We start from the raw sequence: 26287 nt of genomic DNA, 5'->3' as shown, positions 1-26287 counted from the left end.
AGACCTGGTTACAGTAAGTATGAATTACAATGCAGGAACATATGTCACTTCTTACACAAACAGTGAGGCAGGCTATCTGATATTGCTTTAAGAAATTATGTGGGCCAGGCACGGTGGCTCAAGCTTGTAATCCCAGCACTTTGGGAGGCCAAGACGGGCGGATCACGGGGTCAGGAGATCGAGACCATCCTGGCTAACACGGTGAAACCCCGTCTCTACTAAAAAAATACAAAAAACTAGGTGGGCGAGGTGGCAGGCGCCTGTAGTCCCAGCTACTCAGGAGGCTGAGGCAGGAGAATGGCGTAAACCCAGGAGGCGGAGCTTGCAGTGAGCTGAGATCCGGCCACTGCACTCCAGCCCGGGCGACAGAGCGAGACTCCGTCTCAAAAAAAAAAAAAAGAAAAAAGAAATTATGTGGTCAGCTGAAGCAAGATGACACATGTAAATCTTTTTCATAAATCAAAGTATAAGCTCACAAATTCTCCATATAAATAGCCTCAGGAGGGGCTGCTCTGATGAAATTGAAAATATCTCTTCCATATGTGCAGTTTTAGGCTTTATAACATTTAAAGAAAATATTCTAAAAGATAAAGTTGGCATGTAAAAACATGGGGAAAGGAATCAGCAATGATCAGAGCAAAACAATTCTAGAAGGCATCTTAATTTTCATATGGCCCATTTGCATTTGAAACACTGTGAATTCCCATCTCACTTGTACAAAATGTGTACATATTTAATACTTGCACTTGAAAGAACATTTTCCTAAATGTTTGGAAGATGATCAGATTTTAACTGGTGGACTTGTTTTCTTCCATCAGGTGTGGGGGAGATGAGGCTTCCTGGTATGAGAGGCAACAGTTGATTCTAATAGCAGAATAAGACAAAAATAAGAAAGTAAATTGAAAACAATTCTTATTTGTACAGTTTGATTTAAAGATGATAAGACAAGTGGATACTTATGGTACAAAGATGTCAAAATATATCAATTTTAAAATTAAGTAGGGTTACCTTTCCAAAAATTGAGATTTTCTGATACCTGAAAATTAGGTTCTATTACTTATTCTAGGATACCCATGGATATACTATTATTTATTTCAGTACACTTAATCTGAGTATCTAGTCAATGTTTAAGAGGTAGATGCCCATCAGCTACTATACAATAATTCCAGGAGACTACACAGTACCCATCTCAAAACAAATTTTTGTTTTTTAGACACCATTTCACTCTGTTTCAGCCTGTTGCCCAGGTTGGAGTGAAATGGTGCAATCTCAGCTCACTGCAACCTCTGCCTCCAGATTCAAGCGATTCTTGTGTCTCAGCCTCCCAAGTAGCTGAGATTACAGGCGTGAGCATCCATGCCCAGCTAATTTTTGTATTCTTGATAAAGACAGAGTTTCACCATGTTGGCCAGGCTGGTCTTGAACTCCTGACCTCAGGTGATCCACCTGCCTCAGCCTCCCAAAATGCTGGGATTACAGGCGTGGGCCACCCACCTGGCCTCAAATTTTTAATAGCTAGGATATTGGCAGAACAGCAAAGGCTTAAAACCTCTTTACTATCAACTTTAAACATTATTTAGTCTTAAGGAAACCACAATGAATGAAAATATTTTTTTCTGTAACATTTGTTTTCTGCCAGGTAAAATGTCTAGGATTCAGGTGTGTCTTCTGAAGGAAAACCAGAACTTGAAAGGCACTCCTGTCTTTCTCTTGGTCTGGCTCCCTGGGCACCTCACTTGAAGGAGAGAGCTGTTTAGAACTGGCCTCATGTGTGTGCTACAGGGGGGGCCCACCATGCAGAGGTGGATAGGATGCAGTTTACAGAGGATGGAGAACATGGGCTGATCTCTGTAAAGGAGCATCTCTAGGTACATGCTGCCCTTTGTGTTTCTTTCCTTTTGTTGCCTCTGGGCCTTTTGGAAGGCCTTGTTCACAGTCCCTGATCTGTATCAGCTGGGTTACAGGCATTGAAGGAAAGGGTAGCACAGCTGTAAACCCAAGCAGAGAGCTGGAGCTGTGAAGGGAGAGCAGCACCCAACCCCCTCGAGGCAAGGTGAGGTCCGTGACAGATTCCCAGGGAGACAGTGATTAGGGGAACCAGGAGGCCAGCGGGGGGCAGCTGACACTGTGCACCCTCCCAGGCCAGTGTGGGGGGGAATCCGGTGAGGTTTTTTTTTTTTTTTTTGAGATGGAGTCTTGCTCTTGTTGTCCAGGCTGGAGTGCGGTGGCATGATATTGGCTCACTGCAACCTCTGCCTCCAGGGTTTAAGGGATTCTTCTGCCTCAGCCTCCCAAGTAACAGGCACCCACCACCACACCAGGCTAATTTTTGTATTTTTAGTAGAGACGGGGTTTTGCCATGTTGGCCAGGCTGGTCTCGACCTCCTAACCGTGTGATCCGCCCGCCTCGGCCTCCCAAAGTACTGGGATGTTGTTATTTATTTAGTTTTTATTATTATTTTTGAGACAAAGTTTCACTCTGTTGCCCAGGCTGGAGTGCAGTGGCACAATCTCAGCTCACTGCAACTCTGCCTCCCAGGTTCAAGCAAGTCTCCTGCCTCAGTCTCCCAAGGAGCTGGGATTACAAGCGCCCGCCACTATGCCCGGCTAATTTTTGTATTTTTAGAAGAGACAGGGTTTTGCCATGTTGGCCAGGCTGGTCTCAAACTCCTGACTTCAAGTGATCTGCCCACCTCGGCCTCCCAAAGTGCTGGGATTACAGGCGAGAGCCACTGCGCCAGCTGAGATGTTTTTAACAGGACAGTGTCCTTTTACACACAATTCACACTGTCTTTCAGATTGCTGCCTCAGCAATCTTTATTTAATTTTTTTGTTGTTATTTAAGTATAAGCTGCATTGGGCTTGGTTTGCAAACATTTAATAGTAAAAGGTAAAATGACCCATGTAATCAAAATATGGATACCTGGAGATTTTGGATACACAGAACTGATTTAACATTTCATCTTCTTGATTAGTTTGATTTTTCTCTCCCAAAAAACTCCTATTTTAACTATGAAAAGGTTGGGAAAAGCCAACACTTTTTTCCTTTATGGAAAACATGCTAATGAGAAGACATATGACTGAAAATTAGATTGAAGATGAAAGATTAAGCAAACGCAAAATCTGCTAGCTGTGAAAATTGCTAGCCTCTGATAAATTGGAAATTACCAGCTTGGTTTATTATTAGGCAATGTTCGTCTACTTACTTATTTTAATAATATTAAGGACCTTCTATGGGTCAGATACTGTTTTAGGTGCTGGGTTTACAAGGTGAGAAAAAGCCCTGAACCAAAACAAATCTATTTCCATGGAGTTTATGGTTTAACTTCAAAGTTTTCTGAAAGCAAGTGAAGGACAGTCACCTGATAAACTGCAGAATTAATGTTTGTCATAAGAGTCACTGTACTGTTCTGCAATACTGGCCCATTGGATAGAATTTGTTTCCCAGATGTCTGGGTTTCATTCCTTTGTAGCTGGCAGATCTTGGTTTTGAGAAAAAGCCTAGGAAAGGCAGACTTAGGTGCCTGCCGTGGATGAAAAGATGGAAGAGTCAAGTTACCTTTATTGCACATCTGGAGGCTACAGAAAGGCACTTGGATTCCTTTGCAATGCTGGCAAAACTCAGTCCTGTTGGAATCAGCGTTTTATTGTACAAAGTTGTTCTATTATGGGTATACGATCTTGTGGGTGGTATATCCAATCAGAGCAGCCAAACAGTTGTGTAACAATTTGATTCAAGTGTGTTTGGAATAAGATTTTGTAATAATAATCTTGATATTTTCATAGTTCTATGGTTTTATTACATCAATTACCAATATTTATTAAGCTAGACAAATACAACTACACCAGTACAAACGAAAGGTCTTGGTGTCCACCTTGTCTCACTTTGAAAGGCAGACAAACAAAAACAAAAAATGAATTCTTTTTATAGCACTTTAACTTTTGAGTGGAAGTACCTGCTGGCGTCTGCTGTTTCTTCCTTCATTACGCGCTTTTCTTTTAATTTGGTCCTCGTGAAAAGAATCAAAGTAGGAGCTCTCCAGCAGTTGGGAACAGGTTAATCTGTCATCTGGATTCATCTTCAGACACCCCTTTGGAGGAACAGAATCACAAAGAAGATATTAAGGGAGGGGCTCATTTTGTTACCATGCCCACAAACTGAGCAATAACTTGTTAGGATAAATATGGGTTTAGAAAATCTTCAAGTTTGTGTATTATCAAGTAGTTGGAGCTTGCTAATAGGATTGCTCTTCTTTTTGCTACTTCAAGGTCTTTTGAGGGCAGAATGAATAGATGGTGAGCGTCTCTCTGAAAGAGGCTGCCTGTAGATCCAGTGTTCCCACCAATGACATTTTAAAATCACTACTGAAAGCAAATTGCAGCAGTCTACAGAGTGTAGTCCCTGGACTAAAAACATCAGTGTTGCAGAAACTTGCTAGAAATGCGAAGTCTTGGGTCCTACACCCCGCCTGCCAAAGGGAATTGAAGCACTGGAGGTGGGGCCCGGCAGTTTGTGTTTAACGAGCTCTTTGGGTGATTCCGATGCCCATATGCTCAGGTTTGAGAACATCTGGGTTAAGGAGATGGCTGAGGAAGTGAGAACCTCAGTCATGAGAATGAACCTAAAACAAGGAGAAATGAATGGACTATATGTTCATATAAAAATAACTACAGGCAAAACAGAAAAGGTGACATTACGACCCTTCTATATTTGAGACCATTAGAAGCCTCTAGGTCGGCTTCTGAGAGTGGGGAAGAGTATCACAGCGGAGGGGCTGTGGGGGTCCTGACACAAAGAGGTTTTCTCTGAGAAACACTGATACTCCAGCCAGACAGTGGGACTTTGCCCATCAATAAACACAGATTATGATCCATAAACAGCAGCTTTAAGCCAGAGCTGGTGGCTATTGCCTGTAATCCTAGCACTTCGGGAGGCCAGAGGTCTAGACCAGCCTGGGTAACATAGTGAGACCCCATCTCTCCTACCTTTGCATTTTTTTTTTTTTTTTTTTTTTTTTGAGACGGAGTCTCGCGCTGTCACCCAGGCTGGAGTGCTGTGGCCGGATCTCAGCTCACTGCAAGCTCCGCCTCCCGGTTCACGCCATTCTCCTGCCTCAGCCTCCCGAGTAGCTGGGACTACAGGCGCCGCCACCTCGCCCGGCTAGTTTTTTGTAGTTTTTAGTAGAGACGGGGTTTCACTGTGTTAGTCAGGATGGTCTCGATCTCCTGACCTCGTGATCCGCCCGTCTCGGCCTCCCAAAGTGCTAGGATTACAGGCTTGAGCCACCGCGCCCGGCCTCTACCTTTGCATTTTTAAAAGGAGCAGCTTTACAATACACAGATGACCTGAAAATTATTGCCTTCCATCCATAAGAGAGAAATAAGGCTCACCACCATCACAAACATTGTTTTGAGACATTCTGAAGCCCAGACAATTGCATTGCCTGAGGCTGCCCCAGCCGGGCACTGCTCTGTGGTGTCTGTTCCTCCCTGACCCCAGCTGACCTCAGATCTCTGCGATCCCTGAAGCTGCCTGCCCCTAAGCAGTATCATCTGGCCCTTGGCGAGGGATCTGATTAGTCCTGTTCTTCAAGAAACAATCCTGCTCAGCAAAACTAGACTTACCTGTCGCTCCATGTCTACTGCCTGGTCCAAGCAAATGACCCCTAATTAATGACCCATGCCATGTATCAACTCCAGCTGCTGAAGCATTCTCCTCAAACTCTGATACTGTCAGTAAAGTATTAGGACAGAAAGACTTTTTTTGTTTGTTTTTTTGAGACAAAGTCTCATTCTGTCTGTCAGCCAGGTTGGAATGCAGGGGCGCCATCTCGGCTTACTGCAAGCTCCGCCTCCTGGGTTTGAGCGATTCTCATGCCTCAGCCTCCCAGATAGCTAGAATTACAGGCATGCACCACCATGCTGAGTACATTTTTGTATTTTTAGTAGAGACAGGTTTACCATGTTGGCCAGGTTGGTCTCGAACTCCTGACCACAAGTAATCTGCCCGCCTCGGCCTCCCAGTGCTGGAACTACAGGCGTGAGCCACTGCACCCGGCCAGAAAGACTATTTTGAATACAAGCTGTGATAGTCTCTATTTCTTTATCACTCAATTCTGGTTTTTGCTTCCACTGTTCCATTAAAGTGGCTCTTGTTATTAACACCTCTGACCTCTACTTCCATATCCTTCAACCGATCATATATTTTGAATTCTGTCTCCTCAGTAGTATTAGACACTACTGAACAAGCCCTCCTTGAAACTTGGTTTCTCTTTGGCTTCTCTAATCTCTCACTTTCCTTGCTCCTTCCTCCTGGCCACTCCTTTTCAAACCAGCCTTTGCTAGTTTACCTTCTTCTCCACTATGGTTGGATAAAGTTCCTCAGGGCCAAATCCTAGCCACCCCTTTTTTTCTCATCTATTCTTGGTTTCTAGGTGATCTCTTTGCTGCCGATGGCTTCAATTATCAAAGTTTACCAGAGATTTCCACATCTACAATTCCATTCCAGACCTCCCCTAGGAACTCCAGACCTGCAGGCGCAACTGCTTACTTAACATCTGTCTCAAGGTCACTGTTGTGGGTTGAATTGTGTCACCGCAAAAATATATACGTTGAAGTTCTAACTCCCAGTACCTCAGAATGTTACCTTATTTGGAAATAAGGTCTTTGCAGAAGTAATTTATGAAGACAAGGTCATAATGGCATGGAGTAGACCCCCTAACCCAATTATAATTGGTTTCCTTATAAGAAGAGGGAAGATGGTATAGACAGACACATAGAGTGAATGCCATGCTATGATGGAGGCAGAAATTGGAGTTACTTTGTCACAAGCCAAAGAATGCCTGGGGCTACCAGAAGCTGGAAGAGGCAAGGAAAGACCCTTGCCAAGAATTTTCAGGGAAAGCCCGGACCTGCCAATACCTGAAAAACCAATACAGGCACTGTATCCTTGCCACCTCTTCTACATTATTCCCCATATATCAGTCATAATTAAGTCCTATCAGTTTTCCTTTCAAATATATCTTGAATTTATTCACGTTTAATTTAATTTAATTTAATTTTAGAGATGAGGTTTCACTGTCGCCCAGGCTAGAGTGCAGTGGCACAATCATGGCTCACTGTGGCCTTCAACTCCTGGGCTGAAGCAATCCTCCCACCTTAGCCTCCCAAGTAGCTGGGACTAAAGGCAAGTGCCACCATTCCCGGATAATTTTTATTTATTTTTTGTGTTTTGTAGAGATAGGGTCTGACTTTGTCCAGGCTGGTCTCAAATGCCTGGGCTCGAGTGATTCTCCCGCCTTGGACTCCCAAAGTGCTAAGATTACAGGCATGAGCCACCATGCCCAGCCTCATTCACTCATTCATATTTTTATATGGGCTTTCAAAACTATTGAAATCTAGTCCATCACTAAATACCTATGAATTTTCATTTTAAAGAACATTTTTAGATTCTTAGAAGACACTACTAATGCTGAGCTCCCTCCATGGAGTCTGAGCTGGAACAATGTCCTGCTTGATTAGTTTTGAAGCACTGAGATGAACTGAGTAGAATTGAGGCTTCTGAGTCTTTGCCTGCCTGGATTAATAACTTTCTGTATATCAAGAAGCTGACGAATTAATCAGAGGTGTTCCCTGTAGACATGCTCCTAACCCAGAAAACGTCTTGAAGATGGGAGATGAGAAATCAAAACTGTAAAGTCCAAGTCAGGATCCTTTTCTTAAGTCCAAACTTCAAATTTCACAGAAAACGCTCTAATAAAATTTCTAATAGTCTATAGTCTCCTTCTTGATGACTAGCTTAAGCTGATATAGTGATAGGATAGTCATGACTATGGAAATAAATGAGTAATAAATGAGAAAGATTGTGCTCATGGTCTCATTTTAAACCTAATGAAGAGAACACAAAAGACCTGCCATAGATTGGCTACTGCATGCCACTGCTTTCCTTGACTCTGCCATTGCCCAATACGTCATCCACCTAGCAGTTCCCTGCATAGGTTATGATTCGGTCCCATGGGATAAACACCAGTTATGGCAGCCAGTACTTATTTGCTGTTAAAGATGTCCTGGGCTGGGTACAGCGGCTCATGCTTGTAATCTCAGCACTTTGGGAGGCCGAGGTGAGTGGATCATGAGGTCAGGAGATGGAGATCATCTGGCCAACATGATGAAACCCCGCCTCTATTAAAAATACAAAAATTAGCCCAGTGTGGTTGTGCGCGCCTGTAGTCCCAGCTACCCGGGAGACTAAGGCAGGAGAATCGCTCGAACCCAGTTGGCAGAGGTTGCAGTGAGCGGAGAACTCCAGCCTGGGCGACAGAGCAAGACTCTGTCTCAAAAAAGAAAAAAAAAAAAAAGGATGTCTCAATTGCAAAGATTTGAAGTGTTCTTTCATCTACCATGGGGCAGGAGTCTATAAGATAGGGTGTGGCCCATGAAATAGCACAATCCTTGATGCACTGAGAGGATTCTTGGGCCTTACGTTGATACTTACAGGTCTAAATAAAATAGTTGAGTAACAAACCTAGCTTCATCTAAAAGCTTAGGCAGCCAACCAGGGCTCTTCATCTTTGGAGATGAGGACGGGGAACTTGTCCTACATCTTGCAGTTTTCATGCCCCAGAGTTGCCTTCGAGGGAACCACAGGTTGTCTCTGGCTTCCATCTGAGAATTGGTTGGGCTTGCAGTGCTTGATGCCTCCCTTCTCCCTTGCAGGTTTTGCTAAATTGCAGGTGGGTCAGAACCACCTGTCAAGAACAAGGTCAGGGAATTGGGCTTCTAGGACAGGACCTGCTGAGTGCTGGATGAAGGCAGGTCTGGGCAGTAAGACAGGACAGATGGCAGCTGAGGTCAGGTGGAGCAATGGTATGGGGAGTCCAAGAGCACAGGGGTATCTGGCTCTGACTCTCAAGAGGACTCAGGTTGAAGCACTCCAGCACTCTGGATAGCACCATGGCAGTGATTAGCACTCCCACAAAGGGTAGTCTACAAAGTTGACTCTAGGTCATCCAAATGGCCCCGCCGTCTAGATCAGATGAGTCTTAAACTGAGTTGTTTATCATAATCACCTAAGGGCATGTTTAAAGATACACATGCCAAGGTCCCACTCATGAAAATTTTCCTTCTCAATCTGAGGCTAGATACTGGAATCCATATTTTTCAAAAGCTCTCAGGCCATTCAGATGAATAACCACATTTGGAAGACACTGCTGTAGACTGAACTTAATTGACTGTTAAAGATAGATACCCTCTCCAGTATCCTCATACCCTTTGTCCAATGAGCTTTTCGTATATACAATGGATGGCAGGGTCACACACCTTCTAGTGTGGCTTCATTTGGTCAAGCATGAATGGCAGACTATGCAGAGGTAAGTTTCTTCTGCTTTTTATTTGAATCTGTCCTTGGTTTGACCATCTCTCTTAGGCCTAGTGCAGGAGCTAGGTCTGGTGTCTACATGGCTCTGATTTTGCCTCATCTACTAATGTTAATAGATATGTTAGAACAATGACTGCTTAAACCACTGATGTCCCTTTAACTGGAATTATTTTACAGTTCTTTATCATTTTCAATGACTACATCCTATTTTGGCATTATTTAATCCACTGTCCACCCCTCCTCAAATTACCAGCTTCAGTCATTACAATTTATAGCTAATAAGAGTTATAATTGATTCTTAAGTACCTTCATGAAGTTCAGAGCTACAGGATGAGCATCTGAGAACTTTTCCTCAAGAGTTTCCTGAAAAATAAAGTTAAAACATTCAATATTACATAACAACAAAGTAATTGTGTGTGTGTGTGTGTGTGTGTGTGTGTGTATGTGTGTGTATTTAGAGACAGGGTCTCCCTCTGTCTCTCAGGCTGCAGTGCAGTGGCATGATCATAGCTTACTCTAACCTTGAACTTCTGGGCTCAAGAGATTTTTACACCTCAGCCTCCTGAGTATCTAGGACTATAGGTGGGTGCCACCACACCCAGCTAATTTTTAGTTTTTTTGCAGAGATGGGGTCTTGCTATGTTGCATGAGCTGGTCTCAAACTTCTGGCCTCAAGTGATTCTTCTGCCTCAGTCTCCCAAAGTGCCGGGATTATAGGGGTGAACCAGCTCAGCTGGCCTATATTTTGAATATATGAGTAATAACAACACTTTAAAGAAAGACTCTCTAATAGGTTAGATAATTCATTTTAAATATATTTTTAAAAAATCATGCTTTTGGCCGGGCGCGGTGGCTCAAGCCTGTAATCCCAGCACTTGGGAGGCCGAGACGGGCGATCACGAGGTCAGGAGATCGAGACCATCCTGGCTAACATGGTGAAACCCCGTCTCTACTAAAAAATACAAAAAAAAACTAGCCGGGCGACGTGGCGGGCGCCTGTAGTCCCAGCTGCTTGGAAGGCTGAGGCAGGAGAATGGCGTAAACCCGGAGGCGGAGCTTGCAGTGAGCTGAGACCCGGCCACTGCACTCCAGCCTGGGCGGCAGAGCAAGACTCCGTCTCAAAAAAAAAAAAAAAAAAAAAAAAAATCATGCTTTTATATAATTGTACACTGTAAAGATCTGAAATACATAAAATGAAGTTATTTTCTTAATTTCACAATGTCTTGCAGTTGATGCTGGGTAAATGTGGGTCCCAAATGCTCCCATCTGAAATCCTACAACAGTGCCGTAAAATCTGTACCTGATCTACTTCTAAGGATGTTTTCGAGTATTTACGAAAATACCTTGGACTACATGCATAAGAACACTACAGAAACCAAAAGAATGAAAAACACAACATTCAGAATGATGAGGAAAGAAGGGGATGGAGATGCCTGAAAGATAACGGTGGGAAACTTAAGACACTTACATTTGTTGTAGTTTATTCTTTAAACACATGTTATATAAATATTCCTTTGTAACCTTTAACCTTGCAGTTCAACCTTTAACCTTGTATTACATTTGTTAAAGGTTTTAACAAAGACAATAAAAAAGAAAACCAGTATATAAATCAAGATATTATATGAAATAATTGATTTTAAATGAACAGGGTGTCTAGAGATGGTTGGGACCATTTGGAGCTCAGGTTATTTGGACAGTTCACGCCTATCATAGATCATGATCTGCCTTCTCAGAGTTTTTTCCATCCGCACATGGTTCTGACTCCAGCACAGCTGGAGTGTGGACACATGCTTTTCCTGGCAGTTTTTTCTTTTATAGGCAGATTCTGGACCATCTGGAGCTTTAAAAAGCATAGCCTGGGCCGGGCACGGTGGCTCAAGCCTGTAATCCCAGCACTTTGGGAGGCCGAGACGGGCGGATCACGAGGTCAGGAGATCGAGACCATCCTGGCTAATACGGTGAAACCCTGTCTCTACTTAAAAAATACAAAAAACTAGCCGGGCGACGAGGCGGGCGCCTGTAGTCCCAGCTACTCGGGAGGCTGAGGCAGGAGAATGGCGTAAACCCGGGAGGCGGAGCTTGCAGTGAGCTGAGATCCGGCCACTGCACTCCAGCCTGGGTGGCAGAGCAAGACTCCGTCTCAAAAAAAAAAAAAAAAAAAAAAGCATAGCCTGAACTTAGGTAACACACACAGGAAGTCAATGTCTTCAGAGAGTAAGAGAGAGAGTCAAGTGGTCATTGATATGTTTTCAAATAAAGGCAAAGACCATTGCAAGAGTAGAGAGATGATCCCTGTGATTTGGAGTTTAATGAGTACAATGGGGATCATTTTGTAAAACAACCACCCGTGTAAGAATATATGTTGTGAAAAAAGCTTTTGATTGATTTGAGTTTTGTTTTACAAGCCAAAAAAATTTTTAAATGCATTTGTGTCAAAATGAAGAAGACTACTATAAGTAGTCTTTATGAGAATATAACTATTTAAGGGAAAATTCTCCTAAGGCTTTGACCAATGGATTAAAAGTATGTTGTATCTAAGACACTAAATATACTTTCACTTTAAATTTAACATTAATTTTTGAATAGTTAAGACAAGTAAACATTTAAAGCATTTTTCCTGGCTCATTGTAATGTAGTTTTTATATAGTTTCTTCAATATGTGAGATATGGTTTGGCTCTGTGTCCCCACGCAAATCTCATCTCAAATTATAACCCCCATGTGTCGAGAGAGGGAGGTGATTGGATCATGACGGGGGTTCCTCCATGCTGTTCTCATGATAGTAAGGGACTTCTTACAAAATCCGATTGTTTCAAAAGTGGCAGTTTTCCCTTGTGCCCTCACCTCTCCTGCCGCCTTGTGAAGAAGATGCCTGCTTCCCCTCCTGCCATGATTGTAAGTTTCCTGAGGCCTCCCCAGCCATGCAGGACTGTGAATCAATTAAACCTCTTTCCTTTATAAATTACCCAGTCTCAGGGAAGTTCTTTACAGCAGTGTGAAAACAGACTAATACACTGTGTCAATATGTCACAAGGAAAACAGAAGCCAAAACCACAAATATTAAAAAAGAAACAGCCCATGCATGGTGGCTCATATGAGTAATTCCAGCATTGGGGAGGCTGAGGTGGGAGGATCACTTGAGTCTCAGAGGTTGAGGCTGTAGTGAGCCATGACCTTGCCACTGCACTCCAGCCTTGGCGATAGAGTGAGACATCATCTCTAAATAAATAAATAAGAAACAACTACCTCTTTAAAGAAAACAGCAACACAAGTAATAAAATATTCAAGATAGAGCAGTTTACCATATCTTCTGGTTCAGGTATACTGATGCTGTGGAAAAACCGGTTACTTTTAAAGATTGATTGATGTCTTGGGATTAATTTTCCTGTAAAATACAAACCACATAATTCATCATAAATTTGGTAAAGAATAATCAAGTGTTTAAATGGTTAATGCCTGAAGGCCAGGTGTGGTGGCTCACACCTGTAATCCCAGCACTTTGAGAGGCCAAGGCAGGTGGATCACTTGACGTCAAGAGTTCGAGACCAGCCTGGTCAACATGGCAAAACCCCATCTTTACTAAAAATACAAAAATTAGCCGGCGTGGTGGTCAGTGCCTGTAATCCCAGCTACTCAGGAGGCTGAGGCAGGAGAATCACTTGATCTTGGGAGGCAGAGGTTGCAGTGAGCCGAGATCATGGCACTGCACTCCAGCCTGGGTGACAGAGCAAGACTCCATCTCAAAACAAAAACAAAACAAACAAACAAAAAAGACAAAAAACAGGGTTAATGCCTGAAGTGCAGGTGTGAAAGAAATATTGTGCCTGATTGGTCCCTCCAGAGTTGAGAGGAATGGGATTCTGCAGACGTATGCCTTCTCAGGTAAGAGCAGTTCTCCCAAACCAGTCCCTTCGTCACATGTGGTCATCATTCAGCCTCCATCAAAAGGTGAAGACTGGGTGTGGTGGCTCACGCCTGTAATCCGAGCACTTGGGGAGGCCAAGGGAGGTGGATCACAAGGTCAAGAGATCGAGACCATCCTGGCCAACATGGTGAAACCCTGTCTCTACTAAAAATACAAAAAATTTGCTGGGCGTGGTGGTGCACACACCTATAGTCCCAGCTACTTGGGAGGCCGAGGCAGGAGAATCACTTGAATTTGGGAGGCAGAGGTTGCAGTGAGCCGAGATCGCACCACTGTACTCCAGCCTGGTGACAGAGTGACAGTCTATCTCAAAAAAAAAAAAAAAAAAAAGACAAGGTGAGAGAATGGTACTACGGTCTTTACACATATTATCTCATTTAATCTCATAAATGAGATTTGATGAGACTTCATCTCATAATCTCAAGACAATAGTTGTTATTTATTTATTTATTTATTTAGAGACAAGGTCTCTCTCTGTTGCCAAAACTGGTGTGCAGTGGCACAATCATGGCTCACTTCAGCCTCGATCTCCCAGTCTCAAGCAATCCTTCCACCTCAACCTCCTGAGTAGCTGGGACTACAGGTATGCGCCATCATGTCCAGTCAATTTTTAAAAATTTTTTGCAGATATGGGGTATGCCTTTGTTGCCCAGGTTGGAGTAGTTGCTATTTTAACTCCCTATTGTTCCAGTGAGGAAAATGAGGTTCAGAGAAGTGTGATAACTTGTCCAAGATCACACAGTAACCTAACAGATCCAGGATTTAAACTCAGGTCTGTAATGCAAATTTCCAGAATCTTTTCAGGGAATGAATCAGACAAAGTGTGGCCTGTAGTGGTACTCTACCCCACATTTTTCATGCTGCAGAATTTTCCATAATATGTTGGAACTGAACAGGGAACTGTCCAGCAGCCATGCTGCCAGGAGAGCCTGTGGGAAGGAATTAACAAATTCTCATTTTATGTGTAGAGGTATCATTTTCTTTGCATCTATGCTGTTGGCATGAAGCTGTGGCTCACTTTTCAGGTTATGCTGACACATAATGAAAGCTCACGAAAGAAACCCTTGGAGTCCCATTCCTATTCTGCACTTACCTGGCTATGCAACTTCAGGCCAATCGTGGAAGCTCCCTAAGCCTCTGTTTCCTCATTTATAACATAGGCACAATTAAAAACATTGTAACTTCCTTAACAGGTTTTTCTTAAGACTGAAAAAGATGATGTGTATGAAAGTAATTTGTAAATTCTAAAGTACTATACAAAGAAGATGTGTTAACATTATTCGAAACTTCAGCAGCCACTCCTAATCAGGAAGTAAAATCAGACTCTTAAACTCTTGGGCAGGGGTCTGCCAAACTATGGCCTGCAGGCCAAATCTGGCCTAGCGCCTGTTTCTGTACAGCTTGTGACCTCAGAATTGGTTTTACATTTTTAAGCAGATTTTTAAAAGTCAAAAAAGATTTTTTGATATTTTGTTGCATGTGAAAACTAGAAGAAATTAAAATTTCTGTGTCCATAAAGTTCTATGGGAATACAGCTGTGCTCATTTGTTGACATGCTGTGTATGGCTGCTTTTGCACTACAATAGCAGAATTGGGGAATTGCAACAGAGACTGTACAGTCTGCATAACCTAAAATATTTACCATCTAGCTTTTTATGGAAACAATTTGCTGATTCCTGCTCTAGAATAAAGGGGGGAAACCTCTTTTACAGTGGACAGAAATTGCACTTGATCGAATATCTTACAGTAGGCTCTCAGCAGCTGACTCATATCCTTATCCCTATCTTAGTCTGATATGGAAAGTAAATGTATAGTTTATTCCATGGCTAATTGACTTTTCCTGGAAAGGGGCCTGAGAGTTCCCTGAGAGGAGTTAGGGTTCTACATGTTTAGAAAAGGATTGGGCTTTGGCTACAACCCAGACCCCAGAACAACCATCCTGAGTTGTTTGAAGAAGCAATAAAACTCTTGTTTTTTCTATTTATGTATGTATGTATGTATGCATGTATTTATTTATTGTAACATATGAATGCTATGAATGCTATAACAATTCAGCAACTGTCACCATAAAATGCAATTCATACCTAGTGTTCTGATTATCAGATAAAGTTGGTCCAAATCTGATTTTCCAGGCCACAGTGGCTGGCCTGTCAGGAGCTCTGCAAAAACGCAACCAATAGCCCATATATCTACTGAAGAACCATACTGAGTATCTCCCACCAGAAGTTCAGGAGCTCGGTACCATCTCGTAGCTACATAATCGGTGTAGGCATCTCCTGGAACTGCAAATGCATCAATCAGATCAGGTAAGTCAATTCTCCCAGCATGTGAACTGCTGCCAAGAACACATCAGGCATTCAGCCTTCAATAACCATCAGAGGCCATGATACTCTTAACAGTTAATGCAGTGAGACACTAATTGAGGAAACAGTTACTGTGCATTGAGATAGTAAATTTGACATTCAAGAGCACTTTAGGTAATTAATATCTATTATTACTCCAAATTGGGGCAGTGGGTGGTGTGGTAGTGATGGGGGGAATGAGAATTTCTGGAGTGTGACTTTAAGTCGAAACTGCATTGTTGGTTTCCATTTTATCATCAGCATGGTGGTTGTTGTGCGTTGAATTGCATCCCCTCAAAAGACAGGTTGAAGTTCTAATTCTTGGTACCTGTGAATGTGACCTTATTTGGAAATAAGGTTTTTGCAGATGTAATTAATTAGTTAAGATGAGGTCATACTAGATTAGGGTGGACTCTAAATCCAATGACTTGAATCCTTACAGGGACACAGAGACACGGAGAATGCCATGTGATACTGGAGGCAGAGACTGGAGTGATGCAGTTGCAAGCATAGGAATGCCAAGGTTTCCCACATCCACCAGAAGCTGGGATAGAGGCCGGGCACGGTGGCTCATGCCTGTCATCCCAGCACTTTGGGAGGCCGAGGTGGGCAGATCACTTGAGGTCAGGAGTTAGAGACCAGCCTGGGCAACATGGCAAAACCCTGTCTTTACTAAAAATACAAACATTAGCCAGGCATGGTGGTGTGTGCTTGTCATCCTAGCTACTTGGGAAGCTGAGGCAGGAGAATCACTTGAACTTGTGGAGGCTGCAGTGAGGCGTGATCGCGCCACTGCACTCCAGCCTGGGCGATAGAGTAAGACTCCGACTCACACATATACAAAAAGGAAGCTAGGATAGAGACATGGAAGGGTCCTCTCCTAGAGCCTTCAGAGGGAATGTGGCCCTGCTGAAACCTTGATGGCAGATGTCTGGCCTCCAGAATTGTGAGAAAATAGATTTCTGTTGTCTTCAGCCACTCAGATTGTGGTAATGTATCATGGCAGCCCCAGGAAACTAATGCAGCACTAGACAATTGCATAAATTATTTTTTCTATCCAAATGTGTTACTTAGGACCCATGGTGACAAAGACCTCAATTTGACTCCTTGTACTATGTATATGAGTCCTCTGTGGTATGTGATAGACAGAAGACAGACAGCTGGGTGCACCCTCACTGCCCAGCCCTGCCCTATGCCACAGGTGTGGAGTGCCTGGACCCAAGACACCTGCCTCCAAGTGGATGGAAGCCAATCCCAGAATCATCACATGACCCTGAACGATGAGGAGCCCTACAAATGCATTACAGAGGAGGAACAATTGGAAAGCAGCCCGGCTTGCAGAGATGAGGTAATGGGCAATTCTCCTTAGTAAAGTCATCGGGTAGCCCCAAAGACGCTGCCACAAAAGGCAGCTCAGAAAATAGCGGCTGCAGCTCTGGTCAGAGAACAGTCCTCATAGGAGTGGGAAAAGGAAATAATCTTACTTGCTCATTGCTCTTTTATAAAATTATATAAACTTTTAAAGGATTAAAAATTAATAAATAGTGTAATGGAAATTTGCAAAATGGAGAATAAGAAGGAAAATAACAGCCACTAGCAATTGTCACTATTTACAGGCTATGTCAGCTGTTTTATTTGTTTGGAACATTTTTCAACTTAAAAGTCATATATGCTCACTGCAGAGAATATGAAAAAATACATAAGAAAACAGAAAGAAGGTAAATAAACCCAAGTTTTACCACCCAAAGGTACCTTGTGTTAATCTTTGGTGTATTTCGTTTGAGTCTTTTTCTTATTTACAGCATAGTTTTGAGTGCTTTTTCGGAGGCAGGGTGATGCTGTCTCCCAGGCTAAAATGTAGTGAAACAATCATAGCTCACTGCAGCTTTGAACTCCTGGGCTCATATGATCTTCCTGCCTCAGCCTCCTGAGTAGCTGGGACTATAGGGGCTTGAAACCATGCCCGGCTAATTAAAAAAAAAAAAAATTAAAAAAATTTTTTTTTAATTTTGTAGATGGAGGTCTCACTACGTTGCTCAGGCTGGTACAAGTACTTTTTTTTTTTTTTTTTTTTTTTTTGAGACGGAGTCTTGCTCTGTCGCCCAGGCTGGAGTGCAGTGGCCGGATCTCAGCTCACTGAAAGCTCCGCCTCCCGGCTTTAAGCCATTCTCCTGCCTCAGCTTCCCAAGTAGCTGGGACTACAGGCGCCCGCCACCTCGCCCGGCTAGATTTTTGTATTTTTTAGTAGAGACGGGGACACGGTTTCACCGTGTTAGCCGGGATGGTCTCGATCTGCTGACCTCGTGATCCGCCTGTCTCGGCCTCCCAAAGTGCTGGGATTACAGGCTTAAGCCACCGCGCCCGGCCTGGTACAAGTACTTTTGATCATACTACATATAAAATTTTGTGTCCTGATTTTTTTCATTGAATTCTATGCATTTATCATGTTATTATAAACTCTTCCTAAACTTGAGTTTAATGGCTGCGTAACAGCTTACCAAGTGCATACGCCAGGATTTACTTTATCTTTCCCAAATTGTCCAATATTTTGTCACTATAAATAACACCACATTATTTTTCTTTTTTTCTTTTTTTTGAGACGGAGTCTCGCTCTGTGGCCCAGGCTGGAGTGCAGTGGCCGATCTCAGCTCACTGCAAGCTCCGCCTCCCGGGTTTACGCCATTCTCCTGCCTCAGCCTCCGAGTAGCTGGGACTACAGGCGGCCGCCACCTCGCCCGGCTAGTTTTTTGTATTTTTTAGTAGAGACGGGGTTTCACCGTGTTAGCCAGGATGGTCTCGATCTCCTGACCTCATGATCCACCCGTCTTGGCCTCCCAAAGTGCTGGGATTACAGGCTTGAGCCACCGCGCCCAGCCTTATGTTTAATTTTTTGAAGAACTGCCATACTGCTTTCCACAGCAGCTGCACCATTGTACATTCCCACTAGCAATGCACAGGGCTCTAATTTCTTCATATCTTTACCAACACTTGTTATTTTGTTCTGTGTGTTTTAAAAAAATAACAGTCATCCTAATGGGTGTGAAGTGGTATCTCATTGTGGTTTTGATTTGTGTATCCCTAATGATTACCTTAAACATCTTTCATGTACTTATTGGCCATTTGTATATCTTCTGTTTTACTTTTTATTTTTTACATTTTTAATTTACTTTCTTTTTGAGACAGGGTCTTGCTCTGTTGCCCAGGGTGGAGTGTAGTGGTGCGATCTCAGCTCACTGCAACCTCTGTCTCCTGGGTTCAAGCTATTCTCATGCCTCAGACTCCTGAGTTAGCTGGGATTACAGGTGTGAGCCACTGCACCCTGCCTTATAGATCTTCTTTAAAGAAATGTCTGCTCTGATGGTTTCTGAGGAAAATGGTGGATAGGAGGCAGGACTAACTTGCAGCTATGACTGGGACGGACAGAGCAGTGTGTGGAGACTGACATCATGAACTTTTGCTCCGAGAACTACCACAGGAACATACCAGGAAAGCCAAGAGAATCCACAGACCCTTTGAAGAAGGTGGATTACCACTGCAGGCTCTGTGGGACAGCCAAGGAGCTCCGAAGACAAAGGTCATATTCTCCTGGGAGCTCTATGGCCCCACCCACTGCCTGATCCACCCTATGCTACGGCAGCTGATGTGCTCTTGAGAGCACTACCTCCTGGCTGGAGGTCAACCAACATAAACCAGTGCGCTTAACAAAAATACAGCCAAGTCAACCAACAAAAAACCAGTGTGTTTAACGAAAACACAACCAAGGACCCTCATAGAGTCCACTTCACTCCCCTGCTACCTCTACCAGAGCAGGTGCTGGTATACATGGCTGAAAGACCTGACAATGGACCACATCACAGGACTCTTTGCAGACACTTAGTACCAGCCCAGAGCCTGGTAGCTTCTCTGGGTGGCTAGATCCAGAAGAGAAATAACAATCAATGCAGTTCAGTTCTCAGGAAGCCCTGTCCCTAGGGGAAAGGGGAGAGCACCACATCAAGGGAGCACCCCATAGGACAGAAGAATCTGAACAGCAGCCCTCAAGTCCCAGATCTTCCCTCTGACATAGTCTACCCAAATGAGAAGAAACCAGAAAAACAATTCCAGTAACATGATGACAAAATAAGGTTCTTTTTTTTTTGAGGCGGAATCTTGCTCTGTTACCTAGGATGGAGTGCAGTGGTGTGATCTTGGCTCACGGCAACCTCTGCTTCCTGGGTACAAGTGATTCTCCTGCCTCAGCCTCCTGAGTACCTGGGACTACAGGTATGTGCTGCCATGCCCAGCTAAATTTTGGATTTTTAGTACAGATGAAGTTTCACCATATTGGCCAGGCTGCTCTTGAACTCCTGTTCAAGTATCTGCTCGCCTTGGCCTCCCAAAGTGTTAGGATTACAGGCGTAAGCCACTGTGCCTGGCCCAAAACAAGATTCTTTAACACTTCCAAAAGATCACACTAGCTCACCAGCAATGGATCCAAGCCAAGAGATAATCTCTGATTTGACAGAAAAAGAATTCAGAAAGCCAACTATTAAGCCAATCAAGGAGGCAACAGAGAAAGATGAAGTCCAACCTAAAGAATAAAAAAATGATACAGGATATGAATGGAAAAATCTCCAGTGAAATAGAGAGCATACATAAAAAAACAATCACAACTTCTGGAAATCAAGGACACACTTAGAGAAATGCAAAATGCACTGGAAAGTCTCAGCAACAGAATCGCACAAGTTCAGGAAAGAACTTCAGAGTTTGAAGACAAGGCATTCAAATTAACCCAATCTGACAAAGACAAAGAAATAAGAATTAAAAAAATGGACAAAGCCTCCAAGAAGATTGGTATCATGTTTAATGATGAAACCTAAGAATAATTGGTGTTCCCAAGGAAGACGAGAAATCTAAAAGTTTGGAGAACATATTTGAGGGAATAATTGAGGAAAACTTCCCTGGCCTCGCTAGAGATCTAGACATCCAAATACTTCTTGCTCAAAGAACACCTGGGAAATTTATTGCAAAAAGATCATCACCTAGGCACATAGGCATCAGGTTATCTAAAGTCAAGACGAAGGAAAGAATATTAAGAACTCTGAGGCAAAAGCATCAGGTACTATAAAGGAAAACCTGGCCGGGCGCAGTGGCTCAGCCTGAAATCCCAGCACTTTGGGAGGCCGAGACGGGCGGATCACGAGGTTAGGAGAGCGAAACCATCCTGGCTAACACGGTGACACCCTGTCTCTACTAAAAAAAATACAAAAAAAAAAGCTAGCCGGGCGAGGTGGCGGGCGCCTGTAGTCCCATCTACTCGGGAGGCTGAGGCAGGAGAATGGCGTAAACCTGGGAGGCGGAGCTTGCAGTGAGCTGAGATCCGGCCACTGCACTCCAGCCTGGGCGACAGAGCGAGACTCCGTCTCAAATAAATAAATAAATAAATAAATAAAATAAAATAAAGGAAAACCTATCAGACTAACAGCAGATTTCTCAGCAGAAACCCTACAGGCCAGAAGGGATTGAGGTCCTATCTTTAGCCTACTTAAACAAAACAATTATCAGCCAAGAATTTTGTATCTAGCGAAACTAAGCTTCGTAAATGAAGGAAAGATACATACAGTCTTTTTCAGACAAAGAAATGCTGAGAGAGTTTGCCACTGCCAAGCCAGCACTACAGGAACTGTTAAAAAGAGCTCTAAATCTTGAAACAAATATTTGAAATACACTAAAATAGAAACTCCTTAAAGCATAAATCTCACAGGACCTATAAAACAGCAACACAATGAAAAAAACCCGTTTTCAAAGTAAAGTTTTTTTTTTTTTTTTCTTTTAAGGTTACAGGACTTCTTACCTTCCCTCCCCTGGTTACATTTCCTTCTGAGACATTTGAAAAGTTTTCAGCCAAAAAAAAAAAAAAAAAAAATGCTGTAAAAGGCTAGGTTGAATTATATGATACATTGAAATTAAAATGAAATTTTAAATTATCATGCAGTTCAGGATGATGTAGAATGAGTGACAATAAATAAAGGTTAAAAGGATGATGGCAAAAAAAAAAAAAAAGGAAAAAAAAGAAAAAAACCCAGGGTATTCAGGCAACAAGTAGCATGATGAATAGAATAGTACCTCACATCTCAATACGGACGTTGGATGTAAATGGCCTAAATGGTCCACTTAAAAGATACAGAATAGCAGAGTGGATAAAAATTCACCAACCAAGTATCTGTTGTCTTCATGAGACTCACCTGACACATAAGGACTCACATAAGCTTAAGGTAAAGGGGGAAAAAAGGTATTCCATGCAAAGGGACACCAAAAGTGAGCAGGAGTAGCTATTCTCCTATCAGACAAAACAGACTTTAAAGCAATAGCAGTTAAAAAAGACAAAGAGAGACATTATATAATGATAATAAAAAAAACTAGTCCAACAGATAAATATCACAATCCTAAATATATATGCACCTAACATTGGAGCTCACAAATTTATAAAACAATTACTACTAGACCTAAGAAATGAGATAGTAACACAATAATAGTGGGGGACTTCAATACTCCACTGACAACACTAGACAGGTCATCAAGACAGAAAGTCAACAAAGAAACAATGGACTTAAACTATACCCTACAACAAATGGACTTAACAGATATTTACAGAATATTCTACCCAACAACTGCAGAATATACATTCTGTTCATCAGCACATGGAACATCTGCCAAGATAGACCATATAATAGGCCACAAAACAAAAAAAATCAAAGAAAATTGAAATTATAGCAAGAACTCTCTCAGACCACAGTGGAAAAGAATTGGAAATCAACTCCCAAAGGAATCCTCAAAACCATGCAAATACATGGAAATTAAATGACCTGCTCCTGAATAACTGTTGAGTCAACAATGAAATCAAGATGGAAATTTAAAAATTATTTGAACTGAACAATAATAGTGACACAACCTATCAAAACCTCTGGGATACAGCAAAGGCAATGCTAAGGGGAAAGTTTATAGCATTAAATGCCTACATCAAAAAGTCTGAAACAGCACAGACAATCTAAGGTCACACCTCAAGGAGCTAGAGAAACAGGAAAAAACCAAACCTAAACCCAGCAGAAGAAAAGAAATAACCAAGATCAGAGCAGAAGTAAATGATATGGAAACAACAACAACAACAAAAAAAGCCCACAAAAGATAAATGAAACAAAAATCTGGTTCTTTGAAAAGATAAATAAAATTGATAGGCCATTAGTAAGATTAACCAATAAAAGAAGAGAGAAGATCAAAGTAAGCTCAATTAGAAACGAAACAGGAGATATTACAACTGATACCACAGAAATACAAAAGATCACTCAAGGCTCCTATGAATACCTTTACATGCATAAACTAGAAAACCTAGAGGAGGATGGATAAATTCCTGGAAATATACAACTCTACTAGATTAAACCAGGAAGAAATAAAACCTCTGAACAGACCAATAACAAGCAGTGAGATTGAAATGATAATTAAAAAGTTACCAATGAAAAAAAGTCCAAGACCAGAGAGATTCACAGTTAAATTCTATTAGACATTCAAAGAAAAAATTGGTACCAATCCTACTGACACTATTCCAAAAGACAGAGAAAGGGAATCCTCTCTAAATCATTCTATGAAGTCAGTATCACCCTAATAACAAAACCAGGAAAGGACATAACAAAAAAAGAAAACTACAGACCAATGTCCCTGATGAACATAGATGCAAAACTTCTCAACAAAATACTAGCTAACCAAATCCAACAGCATACCAAAAAGATAATCCACCATGATCAAGTGGGTTTTGTACCAGGGATTCAGGGATGGTTTAACATCTGCAAGTCAATAACTGCGATACACCATGTAAACATAATTAAAAACAAAAATCACAAGGTCATCTCAATAGATGCAGAAAAAGCATTTGACAAAATTCAGCATTGCTTTATGATGAAAACCCTCAGCAAAATCAGCATAGAAGGGACATACCTTAAGGTAATAAAAGCCATTGATGACAAACCCACAGTCAACATTATACTGAATAGGGAAAAGTTGAAAGCATTTCCCCTGAGCACCGGAACAAGATAAGGATGCCCACTTTCACCACTTCTATTTGACATAGTACTGGAAATCCTAGCCAGAGCAATCAGACAAGAGAAAAAAATAAAAGATATCTAAATTGGTAAAGAGGAAGTCAAACTTTTCCTGTTTGCTGATGACATGATCGTATACCTAGAAAACCCTAAAGACTCATTCAAAAAGCTCCTAGAACTGGTAAATGAATTCAGCAAAATTTTAGGATAACAAAATTAATCTACACAAATCAGTAGCCCTGCTATATACCAACAACAACCAAGCTGAGAATCAAACCAAGAACTCAACCCATTTTACAACAGCTGCAAAAAATAAAATACTTAGGAATATACTTAACCAAGGAGGTGAAAAACCTTTACAAGGAAAACTACAAAACATTGCCGAAAGAAATCACAGATGACATAAACAAATGGAAACACCTCCTATGCTCATGGATGGGTAGAATCAATATTGTGAAGATGACTATACTGCCAAAAGCAACCTACAAATCCAATGTAATTCCCATCAAAATACCCCATCATTCTTCACAGAACTAGAAAAAACAATCCTAAAATTTATATGGAACCAAAAAAAGAGCCCGCATAGCCAAAGCAAGACTAAACAAAAAGAACAAATCTGGAGGGATTACCCTACCTGACTTCAAGCTATACTATAAGGCCATAGTCATCAAAGCAGTATGGTATTGGTATCAAAACAGGCCTATAGACCAATGGAACAGAATAGAGACCCCAGAAATAAAGCCAAATACTTATAGTCAAATGATCTTTGACAAAGCAAACAAAAACATAAAGTGATGAAAGGATACCCTATTAAACAAATGGTGCTGGTATAATTGGCAAGCCACATGTAGAAGAATGAAACTGGATCCTCACCTCTCACCTTATACAAAAATCATCTCAAGATGGATCAAATACTTACATATAAGACCTGAAACCATAAAAATTCTAGAAGATAACACTGGCTTAGGCAAAGACTTGTCATGACCAAGAACCCAAAAGCAAATGTAACAAAAACAAAGATAAATACATGGAACTTAAACTAAAAAGCTTCTGCACAACAAAAGAAATAATCAGCAGAGTAAACAGACAACACACAGAGTGGGAGAAAATCTTCACAATCTATACATCCAGCAGAGGACTAACATCCAGAATCTACAAGGAACTCAAATCAGCAAGAAAAAACAAACAATACCATCAAAAAAGTGGGCTAAGGACATGAATAGACAGTTCTCAAAAGAAGATACACATATGGCCAACAAAAACATGAAAAAAAAATGCTCAACATCACTAATTATTAAGGAAATGCAAATCAAAACCATAATGCGATACCACCTTACTCCTGCAAGAATGGCCATAACCAAAAAACAAAAAACAAAAAACAAAACAAAACTATAGATGTTGGCATGGATGTGGTGAAAAGGGAACACTTTTACACTTTGGAGGGAATCTAAATTAGTACAACCACTATGAAAAACAGTGTGGAGATTCCTTAAAGAACTAAAAGTAGATCTACCATTTGATCCAGCAGCCCCACTCCTGGGTATCTACCAAGAGGAAAAGAAGTCATTATATAAAAAATACACTTGCACGCACATGTTTATAGCAGCACATTTGCAACTGAAAAAATACGGAACCAGCCCTAATGTCCATCAATCAACAAGCAGATAAAGAAAATGTGGTATATATATATATATATATATATATATATTATATATATATATACCACAGAATACTACTCAGTCATACAGAGGAACAAAATAATGGCATTTGCAGCAACCTGGATGCAATTGGAGACCATTATTCTAAGTGAAATAACTCAGGAATAGAAAACCAAACATCTATGTTCTAATAAGTGGGAGCTAAGCTATGAGGACACAAAGGCATAAGAATAATACAATGGACTTTGGGGACTCAGGGGAAAGGGTGTGGTGGGGGTGAGGGATAAAAGACTACACATTGGGCACAGTGTACACTGCTCAGGTGGTGGGTGAACCAAAATCCCAGATATCACCACCGAAGAAATTATTCACATAGACAGGTGTGGTGGCTAACACCTGTAATCCCAGCACTTTGGGAGGCCCAGGCAGGCAGATGACTTGAGCTCAGAAGTTCAAGACAAGCCTGGCCAACATTGAGAAAACCCATCTCTACCAAAAATAAAAACATTAGCTGGGTGTGGTGGCATGTTCCTGAAGTCACAGCTACTTGGGAAGCTGAGACAGGAGAATTGCTTGAACCCAGGAAGTGGAGTTTGCGGTGAGCCAGGATGTCACCATTGCACTCCAGCCTAGGCAACAGAGCAAGACTCTGGACTCTGTCTCAAACAAAACAAAACAAAACAAAACAATGAACTTTTTCATGTAACCAAACACCACCTGTTTCCCAAAAACCTATTGAAATAAAACAACAAAAAAGAAATGTCTATTCAAGTCCTTTGGCCACTTTCAAATTAGTTTTTGTTATTGAGTTATAGTTCTGAACATTCTGGATATTAATTCTTTATTAGGTATAAATTTGCTAATATTTTCTCCCTCTCCATGGGTTGCTTTTCATTCTGTTTATTGTGTCCTTTGA

At 41.8% G+C, this 26287-nt stretch overlaps 1 protein-coding gene across 1 annotated transcript in view; it reads right to left on the bottom strand.

Annotated features, from left to right (window-relative positions):
* Positions 1 to 479: 479 nt before the first annotated feature.
* CDKL4 (cyclin dependent kinase like 4) overlaps positions 480 to 26287 on the bottom strand; it is a 63277-nt gene continuing 37469 nt past the window's right edge. Inside the window, exons 5-9 of the mRNA XM_033175940.1 lie at positions 15384 to 15581; positions 12677 to 12759; positions 9683 to 9739; positions 3957 to 4091; positions 480 to 864 (exon numbers count right to left, since the gene is read on the bottom strand). Coding sequence (XP_033031831.1) covers positions 763 to 864; positions 3957 to 4091; positions 9683 to 9739; positions 12677 to 12759; positions 15384 to 15581 — 575 coding nt within the window. The 3' untranslated portion in view covers positions 480 to 762. The remainder of the gene's footprint in view (positions 865 to 3956; positions 4092 to 9682; positions 9740 to 12676; positions 12760 to 15383; positions 15582 to 26287) is intronic.

The sequence above is a fragment of the Trachypithecus francoisi genome, unplaced genomic scaffold (assembly GCF_009764315.1).
Source record: "Trachypithecus francoisi isolate TF-2019V2 unplaced genomic scaffold, Tfra_2.0 Lachesis_group17, whole genome shotgun sequence".
NCBI lineage: Eukaryota > Metazoa > Chordata > Mammalia > Primates > Cercopithecidae > Trachypithecus > Trachypithecus francoisi.
Note: the sequence above shows the minus strand (reverse complement) of the source record. Positions and strands in the feature narration are given on the sequence as shown.